Source organism: Motacilla alba, chromosome 3, assembly GCF_015832195.1.
Source record: "Motacilla alba alba isolate MOTALB_02 chromosome 3, Motacilla_alba_V1.0_pri, whole genome shotgun sequence".
NCBI classification, from domain to species: domain Eukaryota; kingdom Metazoa; phylum Chordata; class Aves; order Passeriformes; family Motacillidae; genus Motacilla; species Motacilla alba.
The window spans coordinates 104968441-104982923 of record NC_052018.1 but is presented as its reverse complement, the minus strand read 5'-3'; the positions used below and the strand labels follow the sequence as shown (position 1 = coordinate 104982923).

Sequence of the window (14483 nt, the reverse complement as noted above, 5' to 3'; positions counted from 1 at the left end):
AGCAGACAGCCTGGAAAAACTACTTCCAGCCTCGTGCCCTCCCAAGAGAATGCTTTTCCCCGTGCACCATGGGCAGCCCCAGGCTGCGGTGCGTGCCCAGTTGCGTTCGCCCCACACTCACACTTGATGTTGAAGGAGGCGTTGGCCGTGCGTGCCTCCTCCCCGGTGAGCACGTTCCTCGCCAGGCACTGGAAGACCCCGGCGTCCCGGTGCCGATCCACGGCGGCGAACTGGAGGTTGCTGCCTTCCTTGAAGCGCTGCTCCGTGTCCTGAACGGGAAGCCCGTTCTGCAGCCACTCGAACTCCACGTCCGCCGGCTCCTTCACCTCGCAGCGGAGGATGGCGCTGCGGCCGTGCAGGGCATCCTGGGAGTACGGCTCTTTCGTGAAAAGAATGCTTGCCTGGGTCCCCACGGCTGCAGGACAGAAAAGGAAGGGCATATTTAGAGCAAGGGAAGGAGGAGAGTGCATCAGGTAAGCATGTGTCGTTCTCAAGGGTCTCCAGACAGTCAGAGCCATGTTAGGAGAAACACAGCTCAAAGCACATCTGTCAAAGCTCATTCGGAGTTTTAACAGATCTGTGCTTGGATGCCAGCACAGCCGCTTTAAGCCTGTCTGCAGCAATCACTGGAACAGGGCTGCCTGAGCTTGCCACAGCCAAAGAGGGCCCTCTGCTCCCAGGGAACAGGGGCATTAAGAGGGAGCTCCCATGACCCACTGCTGGGTCCCTGGACCACTCCCATGTCCACCACTGAATGTCACACTTCCAGCCTGAACAGAAAGGTGTCTTGCAATGTATGAGCCAGGAAGGCAATCACCAAAGCCCTGGAGAGCAAGCAGTTTCCTGGGCACTTGCAATGTTTCTTCGCGTGCTTCTTGTCCTGTTTTTTGGGATGTGTCCTAATTTCCAGCCTTGCATCACGATTGTCCCTGATCAGAAACATGCACAGACTGTTTCTAGGTTTTCCTCAAAGTCCCTCTCCTCGGGACTATGCCTCTGACTCACCTCCACAGCCCCAGAGAAACACTGGTGTGGAACAAGGATTATTATGTGAATAAACACAGCAGCTGCTGGAACACAGCAGAGGAGGATGCAACAGGGACACCACAAACTTGTGCTGGTGACTCAGCCCACTCGCAAGTAGAAGCGGAAACAATAAATTGCAATAGCTGTCCTCGGGGTCTGGTCAGCCTGAGGGGCTGGAGGCATCTCTCTATAGAGATGGAAACCCCTAAGAGCCCTCCTTGACACACTAATGCCCATGCAAGAGCTCGGGCAGAGTGCTTCCCTGGGCAGTGCCTGGCATGGCACCTCTCACACATTCCCAAATCTGGCTGCTGGCTGCCCCCAGCCAGCCCTGCAGGCGCTCTGCTCTGGTTACCAGCTGGAAAAGCAAAGGAAGCAAACAAAAGGCAATTCAGCACATGAGGATGGCTCTTGGACTCTGTTAGCAGCACCATGCTCTGCAGGGAAAGGGGCCAAGCCAGGCAGATTTCGAGCTTCTCAGAATGAAGATGAACAAGAGTGTGGTCAAAACAGTGTGCTCCCACCACTGCAAGAGAAACAGCTCCAGAAAGTGGTTGCCTGGATAAGCTACATGAGCAGTATCAAAGTCCAGCTGAAAGGCAGCTTCTCTTTGGACACTCAGCCACATCCTCCTACCTGGCATTTGTATAAAAGCCTGGTGAAGGGATACGATTTGACAACACATCTCAGTCAGACAGAGCTAGGGATAAGGAATCCTTTTCCAAAAGAGACATTTTGAAGACCATCAAATTCCAGGAAGCCACAAGAGCCCTTCCCATGCTGGAAAGCCTTTGCAGCCTGCTACACAGCGCAGGGGCCAAGGCAATGCTGCTCACGGGCACCCCGGTGTCAGCCACATATTTCCTGCAGCGCTGGTCTGTGCTCCCCCACTCGCAGCAGCAGCAAAGCACTGACACAGGCACTCAAACAGGGCTTCACACCTGTCCCAAACACATCAGCCAGGAGCAGGGGCTGGATTTCGCAGTGACCCTTCTGTCACTGAATTCCCAACTGAATTTCCTCTGATGCCAGAGCTGTGAACTCTGAATTGGCTGTCCTGACTTCTGCAGCAGAACAGCCACCTCCATGCATTCCTCTGGAACCTGTTGATGGTCCTGTTTCCCTGGGTCTCATATTGAGCCAAGTCCCATCAACATGCTGTGCTCCAAGGGTCAGCATGTCCAGTGAAGTCTCCATGGGCAGCTGCCATGCCCCTCCCCTAAAGGTAGGAACTATCCATCAGTCTGTGACAGCTGTCTCATGAACCCGAGATGAACACATGCCTCAAGGTGATACAACGTGCCGGAACATGTGTCACATCAGATCTGTCCCAAGGAGAGCGCTCAGCAAGGCAGCAACCACCCAACCTCACCCAAACACAGCCATGCGCTCAACAGCCTAAAAGCTCCAGAGCATCGGGAGCTGAGCTCACACCAGAACAGGCTGCTGGGTCAAACGGGCAGGAGGAAAGGGGAACAGAGCACTGAAATCCACTCAGGTTTGAACCTCCAGGACCCAGGTGTGTTATTTTCCCTACACATGCCTCAGGACACCAGGCATATGTCCATAAACCACACCTGTACGGTACAAAGCACGTGCGAAGTGGCAGGGTACACAAAGCTCATGCAGGAGATGGATTTGTTCTGCTCTTGGAGTGTCAGCCTACTGATCACGCTAGTCCTGGAGTTGGTGATGAGACACCTCTCTCTGAGGGTGCAGACCATTAGGGTATTAAGAGGTTATATTTTAAATTACATGCACTTCTAGCATTAAATCATTGGCATTAGCAATGTAACACCAAAGAGCAACAGAGCTGCTTTCACCCCATCACTGACAGCACAAGTGCACTTCACTCAGCACTGATCAGCCGAGAGCTTTAGCTGCCTCATCACATGCATCCTGCTGCTTCAGCATGCCCCGTGTCCAGGGAGCAGGACATGGCTCTGTGGACAGAGGACACGATGGTGGCTTGGCACAAGTCCCACACGGAATGCAAGGATTTTACCAGGTGTCAGGAAACACCGGGATCCAGCTCCCTGGTGAAACAGGAGGAATTATTAATGTTGTTTTCCATGCTGGGGAAATGGACACAATCAGCTTAAGCAAGATGCCTGTCATGAACACCTCATGAGCACAGGTGACAAGGCAAACTGGGATAAATAAACATTAAAGTGCAGCAAGAGCCACAACCCCGTGTTTTGTTTGACAATAGCATCCGAGGTGCCATTTGTGAACGGGCTACACATGCTGGAAACCATTGTCCCAACCATGCACCACATTTGGGCTGCAAGGAAAGACCAGGAGCAGCTAGATGTGGTCCAGAGGCATCCTACTTGAGTTTTGGGGTGGAAGACATCAGAAGCCCAGAGGTGGACAGAGCTTCTCACAGTACTTCAATCCAGAGCACCAGGGCCCTGTGTTCAGAGATGGGAACTGCTGCACTTGCCTGGAACAGCTGCACAACCCTGGCCCAAGAAAAGGCAGCAGTCAGCAGGGTACAGGAATCCCCCCTCCACCTCCTGGGCTTTTGGGACAGAGGCTCAAGGAAGCTGTCCAAGGAGAGGGCTGCTGCGTGGGATGCCATTATGCCAGAGTTTGGGTAAAACCTGTACAAAGCCCCAAGAATCTCAACCCGTGCTGAATAAAGAAGAAAATTACTTTGTTTGTTCCACTCAGCAGCTGCAGGACCTCCCAGCTCTCCTGTGTGGCAGAGCCATGGCCATGTGTGGCTCAGCCACTGGAGGAGAGGAGAGAGCAAAGGCAACCCCAGCTCACACTGGACACCTTCCCAACAGCTTCTGCTGTGGTTTCATGAGCTCATCTGGGCTGGGACACATTGCTGGGAGCTGCTGAACAAAGCAAAATGATTCCCTTAGTGAGAGTCACCTCAAAAACTATCCAGCAATGCCACATCAGCCTTAGCAAGACAGAGCTAGTGCAGAGCTCTCCCCCAGCAACACAACTGGGCCAGCCATGGTCCTGCAAAGCCAGCGCCAGAATGGAGCAGTCCCAAATGTGCGTGCTGGCAAACATCCGGCCCCTGCATATGCATGTGACACAAGCCACCCCTGGCTGGGAGAAAAAGAAACCCTCCACACATGTTTCTGGACTAAAACTGTCTCAACTGTGGCTACAGAAAGCTTTTCAGGAAAGCTTCAGCCAGATTAGATAAACATGTTTGAAATGCAGCACACTCGAAAACACCCAGTGGTGTGCTACCCAAAGGATACTTAATTGAAATGCAAAACCCTCCTGTTGAGGAAATAGATAAAGGTTAAGTGAATTGTGTAGGGAGGTTCAATTGGTACCTACAGCTCCTCAGGGTATCATTCCCACACACCAAAAAGCAAATCATCTGCTGGGAGGGGACATGGACTGGTAGGATGCACAAGGATGGAGAGAAGAGGAGGCTCAGATCCCATCCTGGCTCTGAGATCGTCCTTCTGGCAAAGATCTGAGTGCAGGAACACAGCATTCTTCAGGCAGTGGTACACTCTGCTCAAAACTAATTTCATTTTTTTTAGGGAGGCAAATAGCAGCTTCCCAGGAAAAACAGTGATGCCAATATACCTGCATTACCAGTCCTAGTTTCTAACAACTGTATCTCAATTCACTTTTTTGTCTTGGGATGTCCCCAGGACTCAGCCATTGCTGGACTCCAGCCTGAGCACATGCAGAGCATTTCAGGGTGACAAAAAAAAATCTACAAAGCCATATCCAGCACAGACTTCTGAGCAACTCGGTGAAGTCAGTCACTGCTGTCTGAAGCTCTGCAGAGTAAGTTTTCAATCCTGTGGGATTGCCAGGAAGCAAAGAACTCTCCACACCTCTGGTAAAGGACATCCAGCCCTGTGGTAGCCACCCCCTCGAAGGCTGCCACAGCATTAATGCAGTGATGTGGCAGGAGACTCAGCACGGACTGGGAATGTCTTTGGGACTGCTCTCCAGAGCTAAAGTGCTAACTAGAATTCCCTGCTTCAATGCCTCAGTGCCAGTTCCACAGGCTCACCTGGGGACACTCCAGCAGCCCAACACCACCTGGGTGCCGCAGAGGAACCGTGCAGGCTGAGGAGACCCGGCAGCACATCTCCTGCCCTGCTTTTCAGGCCAGGCTGCCTACATCTTGAAACAATCCGAAAATCACGGTCTCCTTGCCTAACGACATCGCTTGGGAATGCGGCCCCAACCACAAAGCCTTCAGCTGCTGCACAGCCTCAGATTCCTGCTGAGTGCACAGTCACCTCTCTCACCTACAGCCCCGCTGGGGAAGCAACAGGCAAGGCAGCTGGAAGCACAATGCAGTGCTCCACAGCCCCAGCCCTGTGGGAGATCCATGCTTCCATCCACCCCAAAATGGCCACATCCAGGCCATGCCCAATGTGCAGCTCCTGGGCACCAGCTCCTCCAAAGTAAAAGAGCTCTGGACAAAGGACAGAAAAGGAAAAGGAGAGGATCCATTTCACTTCGTACCCAAGAGTTTACCAATCCCTGAGACACCACAGGATATGAGTAATCCCAAAGCTGCTTGCAACCAAACCAGGAGCTAAAAGCATGGGAATGGGATTCAGGACAGGGCTTTGTGCAAGTATAAGGTTTCCTGGTTTGGAAAGCAAGCCCAGCACTCTGGTGCTTCTGCAGCTTGTAGCCCAGCCCCATGCTCCAGCCAGGCCCCAGGAGCGTTATTCTGCAGACTTGCTTCCAGGAGCACTTCAGTAAAATTCACCCTGGGCCAGCTCAGCCAGATGTGCAAGCCAATTTCTTTAATGCTCTGCACCTGGAACAGCAGTTTAGAGGAGCTGCAATTCATCTCCAGTGCCCAGGACAGCGAAGCCCAGAGCACCCAAACTGCATCCATCCTTTCTCCCCAAAAGGGAGCCATCCTCTTCTTCCCTGCCAGCAGGAGGCCTCAGACCTACCCCAGCTATGGAGAGGGAAAACCTGGCTTAGAGGAAACAAAACTAAGACCCAGAAGTACCAAAATGTGATGGAAGCAGCCAGCTGCAAAAACTGGCCCGGCCAGCTGTTCTGGCAGAGCACATGACTGGCCAGCATCTGTTTGGCCTCCACAGCAGAGTGGACCTCACATGCTCCCAGGCCAGAGCAAGGAGCCCACAGCTGTCCCAGCTCCACCATGGAAGCAGCTCTTCCTGGGGCTGCACAAGAGTGCCAGTCTCAGACCTGAGGCAGGAGCTGAATGTATTTACACCACCAGCTCAGCACTGAAGGAGACAGAGAGCTTTGTAACACACTGCTAAACATTTGTTTCCTGTCCATCTTCATTCATAGCTAGCAAAGATGCCATGTTCCCTGGGAAGGCACTGCTGCAGCACACAGCTGGAAAGCCTGCTCCCCCTGGCTCCCCAAACCTGCAGGGCCCTTTGCAGCACCCCAGGAGCACAGCAGTTCACTAAGGGAAGGCCCTGGGCCCCCTGCAGCAACCACACAATGCACTTTCCTGCAGAATGGAGTCCAGGGATACAGCTGGGAGAGAGCAAGCTGACCTGGCCAGAGATGCCCTGGTCCCCACCACTAACTTGAGGCGAACAGCAGGAGTAGCCTAAATCCATGCCCAGGCTGCAGCACTTCAGATTCAGACTGAAAGACCAGGATTAAGAGACCCTTTTGCCACTTTTTAATTCAGCTACGAACTCTGGATGTGCCAGCTAACTAACAGACCTCAGCAAAGCAAGGCGGCAGGGACAGCTTTTAGCCCCCTGGGAATCCATTCTCAATCCACGACCACCCCACCATATCCACGCTGTGACCTTTGTGCTTCTGCCACTGCTCAGACCACTGAAGAAACAAAGCCTCTGCAATTTGTCCAGCAACAACGCAGGCTATTGCTCTTTGATGAGAAACCACTAAAGGAAAAGGAGGATTGGGATGAGCTAATGCACACACTCCCAGCTCCGTAAACCTGTAAGAAGGCAAGGCAGACACAGGCAGAGCTGCCCCTGCATCCCCCAGCAGCACGTTTAGCTGCTGCTAACCCCAAGCAAAACCAACAAACCAGAACCACAGCTTGGAGGGCGACTTGGCTCCCTGCAAGCCCAGGGGCAGAGCTAGGGGCCACAAGAAAGACAGTCCCCAAAGGAGAAAGAGCAGAAGAGACTGAGAAGCTCACACTCAGGCCCCATGTCCCAAACACAGGACTGATTTATCACTATTCTCTGAGAAAGACATCGGGCCACAGCAGAAGTGTGGTGTCAAAGGCAACCATAGGCACATTTTCAGAAAAGACCACGACCTGTACTCCATCCCAAGGCCACAAAAAGCACAGCAGGGATGGTGTTAGGGTTTGGGGTCCTGGCCTCTCACAGGTTTCAGTATCACACTCCCAGAAAGCATTATCAAGCAGGTCTTGTCTTTAGGAGCAACTTAAACATCATTGTCTGCAGGCAGCAATTCCTTCAGTTGCCAAGTCCTCGGGAATGGCTCCAGCACTTGGGCTTTGCTTTTAGTCACTCTTGGATCAAAGAGCAGCAAACTCTTCGTTCAAGCCCTGGCTTGCTTCCAAAGGCTGGGCAATGAAATCACTGAGCTAGAGCATCCTGGGCTTGCTGGTCCAGAGGACTTGACAAGCCCTCTGTCAGAACAAGGCTCCAGTGCCTGCAGGCAGGTTTAACTCCTCATGTGCTGCTCTGCTCAGCAGCAGCTCAGCCCATGCAGGCTTGGCAGCACTTCCTGCAAGGGAGAAACACTCAAGACACTCAAGTGCTGCTAATGCTCAGGACTGCAGCTCTCCCCTGACAGCCTTTTCTTCCTGCTGCAGCCAGGCACAGCTTGCACAGCCCCTCTGCCCACATGCTACCTAGGGCCCAATGGGCTTGATATATCTCTCCTGTTCTCCCTCATCCCCATCCACAATTGTCATCCTAAGCTATTAGCAACACTTTGCAGTGCCTGGGCTCCTTCCAACCCAGCCTTCACTGCAAACAGCCACATCTCCGGAGCAGGAGAGCCACAAAGAGCAGAGGCAGCAAAACCACTCACCCGGCCTCCTGTCCTGCCCTCTCTGCCACCACTGGATCAGCCAAGCACTTCGTACCTTGATCCCATCTTCTGCTCCCCATCCGCTGCAGCCCCCAGGACACAGACTGCCAAGAAGCAGGCAGTGCACACCAGCATCTGCTCTTTGTCCCTGAGAGGCTCTCAGTGAGCACAGGGCCCCATACAGACCTCCCATTCATGTCTCCAGCAAGCCATGTGTTTCCTGGCACAGCTCATTATGAGCACGCTCATATAAAAGCAGATTTTTGGCATGCCAGAACAGGGAACGACACATGGGTCAGCTTTTGCTCCCCTCCTGGTCACAAGCACAGAGCCAGCAGGCTCGCTTGCACCAGCTGAAGCCATAGAAGCAAGCAAGGAAAATCATGAACGCTCAGTAACGTGAGCAACCCCCCCTGCCTCCTGGGCAGGCCCCTACAGCCACAAAAGCAGCTGCTGGGAGCATGCCTGCTCCACACACAGGCTCTTCCACTGCTTAGCAGATACTGCTGGAACAGCAGCCAAGCCAAACACCCAGAGATATTTTGCATCTCCAAATTATTTCCAGCCAGTGCGATCCTCCATGTGAGAGGTTCCAGTGGAGAAAGCCTCTCTGATGGGTAGGCTTGCAATAAACCACCAGGCCAGATGGAAATGGTTTGATTCAGGCAAGGAGCTCTGAACACAGCGAGCGGCACAACATCTGGAAAGTCTTTGGGCACTCATCATATAAGGTTTTTAAAACATCTTTTCCCGTTCCCAGTTAAAGTAAAATCAAAAACTCACTCTGCACCCAGGAAAGCAATCATGGGCACCAAGCAGCATTTCCAAGAAATGCTCTGCTAGAGTGGCTTTGCTTAGAGAGGCAGGAAAAACTGGACCAGTACCTAGGAGCTCCAGGTCATACTGTGGGGGATCTAGATGATTGGGAACTTGGGAAAACATCATCTATTTGCCCCTACAATTGGATCACACACCTGGATCCACCAGCTCTGCTGTGAGAGTGTGGGTCTGCTCAGATGGCCACTGAACCTCTACCTGTGTGGCAGTTCACTCCAGATTTGCAAGAGACATGATGCCAGCACACCACCACTGAGCTCACTCTCCAGGTGGCCCACAGTACCTCTCTCTACTGCTTTCTGTGTGGAACACAACCAAGCAAATATTGAAAAACCAATTCTGCCCTTCAAACAAAGCTTTAGAATGGAAAAAACAAAAACCCACCAAAAAAAAAAAAAAAAAAAAGAAAAAAGAAAAAAAAGGAAAGGGGAAAAAGCAGCAACCACTTGGCAATTAGCCTCCCAAAAACTGTTCAGAGACACTGCAAGCTGTGGGGTATCCCTACCCTTCCAGGATCCCACACATGGGAATGGCCAAGCCATTCTGAGCAGTTATCACAAGAAACCAGAACAAAGCCACTGGAGTTTGAACACTGAATCAGCTGCTGGAGCAGATGCTAAGGCAGCAGTGCCAGTGATGTGCTGGGGCACAGCTGGGCCCCGGGACGAGCTCACAGCCACACACAGCAGGGCAGCCTCTGCTGCACACAGCCCCATCCCAAGGCAGGCAGGTACTGCCCACACATCTGCTACAGGCCACTAGAACTGACAAAAAAGGCTCAGCACAAGGACACTGAGCCCAGGAAACCAGCTGCAGACTCTTGGCAGCTGCCAGCACGTGTCAGGACCTCACTCACTTGCCCAGCTCAAACTAGTTTGGGGCTTCTCTGCTTCTGTTCCTCATGCTGCCCTTCCTACTTCCCCAGTCCAGACCCTCTGAATCCCAATCCATTCCCCAGCCACACATCCCACAGGCTTGCTGCTTCCAAGACCATCCCAAGCTCAGTTTCCTAACTCTGCCATAATCTTTATACCAGCAGTGAGCAGAGACCCTGCCTTCCTGTGTGCCCAAAGCCAGGCAGCAGCCACTCCAAAGCAGCAGAATGTGATGATACCCTCTGAAGGCAGGGACAGGTGGGTGGGGAGTGAGGGAAGAACCAGCTGCTACCCCGGCAATGAACAAGAACAGCAACCAGGGGTGCTACGCTGCAGCCACAGAGCAATGGGAGTACTTCAGGAGGTTCCTACTCATTCCCAAGCCAAGCAGGACTGCTGTCAACCCCACTGCAGGCTGACCTGATCTTGTGGGGCAGACACCACGTTGCACAGTTTGTCCCCAGGGCTGTGGGATTTGCTAGTGGTCTTTATGGAGAACGTGTCCGGGCTGAACTGCGAGCTGAGCTTTGCGCCACCATTTCTCCCAACATCTCAGCACCACACTCAAACAGAAAAAAGCTGGAGCAAGAGAGGGAACTCCCCATGGTAGCCAAGCTCCTTGGCTCCCTGAAACTGCTGGGGCTGCTGAACCAGAACAACTGGCCTTGGAGCTGCAGGAGTTGCCTGTCTGCCCTGGGAGCAGGCTGACACCGCTCCGAGCCATGCTCTGCTGCGCCCGTGCTCCTGGCACCTGCTGCAAGAGGGGGCACGGGCACCTCCAGAGGACACTGCACCAGGGAAAGAATGCCATTCTTTTGGGTCACCAGGTGGTCCCACACCCCTAAGAGAAGTCCAGGCACCCTTTCTGAGCAGCCAGCCCAGAGAACCAGCCCAAGCCTTGAGTGCAGCGCTGCAGCGGAGCTGGGAGAAGAACAGGGCAGAGACAGCAGCCAGACTACTGCTTCTCCTGCCCAAACACTCAAGGCACAGCTGGAGCTGGCTGCACCACCTGGTCCCTGGCCCATGGAAAAGGAAGTTTTGGCTGAGTAAGTGGGCCCATACCTGCTTGCTGGGCACCGCAGGCAGCGGAGGCCATGGGACTCCCAGGCCAACATCTTTGTAGCAGATAAAGAGAGACAGAGGGACAAGTGAGTCAGGAGGCCTCAAGCCCAGCACAGGAGCTGGGAATCCTGCTGGCTCAATGAAACCATCTTTAATGGGGCATCAGCCAAGGCTCCTGAGCAGACACTGCCAGCTGCACTGCCAAGCCCCAGAGAGAAACACAAATGTTTCAAGGGCGACTCAGCACCACTGACAGACTTGCTGCACCCACCGGTCTGGCCAACCAACTCTGCCAGGCTTGCTCTGAGCCCTTGAGCAATTCCCTGCTTTCCTCACAAACCCCTGATGTTTGCTGCTGGCAGGAGCCACAGGGATCTGAAGGCTAAGCTCTCTGGCCAGCACAGCAGAGGTATTGCACTTTTCTCCCACCAAAGGAAAGACAGTAGGAAGATGCCAAGTGGAACCAGGATGAGCCACGAGCTTCCTGTGCAGTGGCCTTGAAGAATGAAAATGTCTTTACTAAGCAAAACTCCTGCTGGCAGAGGAGAGGCCAGGAGGTGTTGACCAGGCAGGCAGGTCCTGCCAGCTGGGCAGAGCTGTGACAGGGCTGGCTCATCACTCCTTGCCCCGGGGCCGGAGGCACTGCCCCAGTGGCAGTGAGGCCACATTGCTGCGCCCACAGGGTCCGTGTGGCTCAGAGCTCATCCCAGGGCAGCTGGGGCCAGCATCCCCAGGTATCACACCAGCTCCTGCCAATCCATCTTCACATCCTTGCACTCAGGCCGAGGGCCAAAGGCTGACGCTGTTCCTGCCATCCCAAGCCCAGCCAAGAGGGATTCCCCCACAACAGCACTGTGTGTGTGTGTGTGTGTGTGTGGATGGAGCTCCTGGCCAGGGCTCCACGTTATTCCTGTTCCAGCTGAAACACCGTTCCAGATGAGGGGAAAAAACAGAAGAAGCTCCATAAAACTGTCTGGCACTTCCCTTCAGCAAACAGGAGCCCCAGCCAGCCGCTGCAGAGAATGGAAGCTCAGGCTGTAAAGACAAAAGGGGGTGGGGGTGGGAAGAGGCCAGGGCAAGGGAAGCAGAGCAAAGAGGAGCAGCATGCACACGAGGCCTGCAAGCAAAGCCAGCTGCTCCAGCAAGGCACCACCAGAGACAGAGCTGCTGCTCAGAGCCAGCTCCCCTCCACGCAGCGAGCTCACCAAGGCTGCACTGGGCATGGGGCACTCCTGCCAGCAAGCCCTCCTTGCCCTCCCACGACTGTTTGCTGGAGAATGAAGCTTATTTGCCACTGAAAGTGCCTGAGTGAGCTGTTTCTCTGCGTGCTGCCACCAAACCCGCTGGAAAGAAGAAAACATCCCCAGTACCACCCAAACCTGTGCTTCCCTTTGAGTATGCTTGTCTGGACATCTTGCAAATCTTGCTTGCTCAGGGGGCCAAGCGAGAGGGTTACAACCTCACCCAGCACACCCCAAGATGTGGCTCACCAGCAAACTCCACAAACACCCCGAGAGCTACAGAGCAGAGCCAGCAGCTGCAGGAGCAACGAGGGGACAGAAGCTGCAGTCGAAAATTCCCATCTGCACTACTGCAAATACCCTCTCCATTTTGCTGACAGCTCCATGTTTACACCATCTGTATGGACTTCAAGCCCACCCATAAGCAACTCGCTGGTCCCAAACAAGACTCTGAGAGCTGGGGACAAAGGGACAGCTGCACTTCTGAGCCTTGCGTGCAGGGAAACAGACAGGGAGCTTATTTATATCCCAAGCTCTGCTCTAGGATAAATATTTTAAATCTCTCTCCAGGTCATGTCAGTATATTTACAGCTAAGTTTCCCTTAGTTATATGCCTGTAGAGACTCAGATGGATTTGCCATGAAGATCCAGCTGGCCAAGCTCTCCAGACAGCTTACAGCTCACGGGAGAAATGGTTCATCCAGTGCCATGCTCTTGAAAACGACACCCATGCTCTGGCAACTGCTGCATGGATTCAGTTGTGTACTCCTTCCTGCTGCTGCCTCTGTGTAGCCCACCCACAAGCATGCACCCAGCCACTCTGCCTTCCCGGGGACAAGGAGAAGTCATGGAGGCTGGGAAATGCCACCACACAACACTAGATCGGGGCAATCCCACTGCTGGGCTCCCCACAGAGCACAGCTGCACTGTGGGTCTCACTGGAGCATCCTGCTTCACCATTTGGTTTACCAAAGGTAAAAACCTGCTTGCTCCCCTTCTACAGGAAGGAAAGAAGCTCCCAGGAGAGGCAATCACTTCTCCTAGCAGCCACCACAGTGCTGCAAAGCTAAAATTGCTGTGAAAAGGCACTGAGGAGACATCTGAAATAGGCTCTGCAAGGTTGTGTTTTGACCTCTGGCTGCCTCTGAAGCTTCAGGAGGATGGACTGGCTGCCCAGGGCTTCCTGCTGGGTTCACAGGGATTTCTGTGCCAACCCTCACGAGTGTTTCAGGAACACTCGCTCATCAACACTCCATGTCCGTTTTCCATCTGGCTTCTTTCTGGCTACAAAGCACCACCCACAACTCCCCATTTCTGTCTCCAGCTATGTCCTACAGGGCTGCAGATTTCTCCTAGACCCTTCTCTTTCCATTGCTAGAAAGCTGAAGATCAGCCCCATTTCACAACCATCATTTACGATTGTGCAGGGAAACGCTGTTGTCCAGGACTTTCCTCCCGGGAAAAACATCACCCCGGAGGCTGGACCTGCAGTATCACCTCTGAAAGCAAAGAGGGCACAGAAAAGAACAGTTCCTTGTTTATTTTCATTAAAGCCATTTATGAATCTATATTAAAAGCCACAAAAATAGGAAAGCAGATGGAGAAGCTAATATTTCTTCTGCTCATGCAATATTAATTAAGAGGTAGCTTCTCTATGAGACAGTGCTACATTATCTCAGCTAAAAATGGAAAAAAAGTCCCTGAGTGGGAAGACTATGCAGCAGGGCACTTTCTGGAATATTTTACAAATCAATAACTAGGCAGAATGTTTGCTACAGATAAATCTAATGCAAAGCCCCCGTGTCAAATTAAAGAAAAGCTTGGCTATAACAGACTCACTGAGACAGAAATTCCTACTAGCCAGATTCCCCTTGAAAAGTGCTGTTCTCCATTGCAGGAGAAAAGCTGATTTCCAATACATCTGCAGAACAAATAGTTCTTACTGGACAGTCACAAAGCCACCAGTACAAAGAACCTGGACACCCTAAGCAACCAAATGGCAAGGAAGCACACAAACAGTGGCAACAGACACTCAACAACCAGGTCCCGGGGAGCAGGAAGCTGTGCTGAGATACCCGCAGGTGCCTGGCTGCTCAGTGTGGCCACTCAGCAAGCCAGGTATAATGGATTGCTCCATCAAACCCATGGCAGGCCTTTGTCTGCAGGAATGCACCTCCAGCCAGCGAGAGGCAGGCCAAGATCCCAGCAAGGCCACAGAAACAAAACATGATGGTGAAGGATGCCCAGGATGAGAGTCTTCTGTTACTCCCTTGCCAAAATGTTAACCTTTCAGATTAATGCTTTCTGCTTCAGGCCACATGGCTTTGAGACTTTGCTTCAGCTGACCAGAAGAATCCTTGTCCAGAAAGTCTCATGATTTCCAAGCACCACCTGAACACCTCAGCAGCCCTGCCCCAGCTCTGCTCTGATTTCTCATCACCTGCTGTGA

General features: G+C 52.9%; 1 protein-coding gene across 2 annotated transcripts in view; it reads right to left on the bottom strand.

Moving 5' to 3' along the window:
* Window positions 1-14483, bottom strand: part of PTK7 (protein tyrosine kinase 7 (inactive)) — a 34623-nt gene that overhangs the window by 12109 nt on the left and 8031 nt on the right. For both annotated transcript variants that reach the window (XM_038130815.1, XM_038130816.1), the window contains exon 2: window positions 122-415. In XM_038130815.1, coding sequence (XP_037986743.1) covers window positions 122-415 — 294 coding nt within the window. The remainder of the gene's footprint in view (window positions 1-121; window positions 416-14483) is intronic.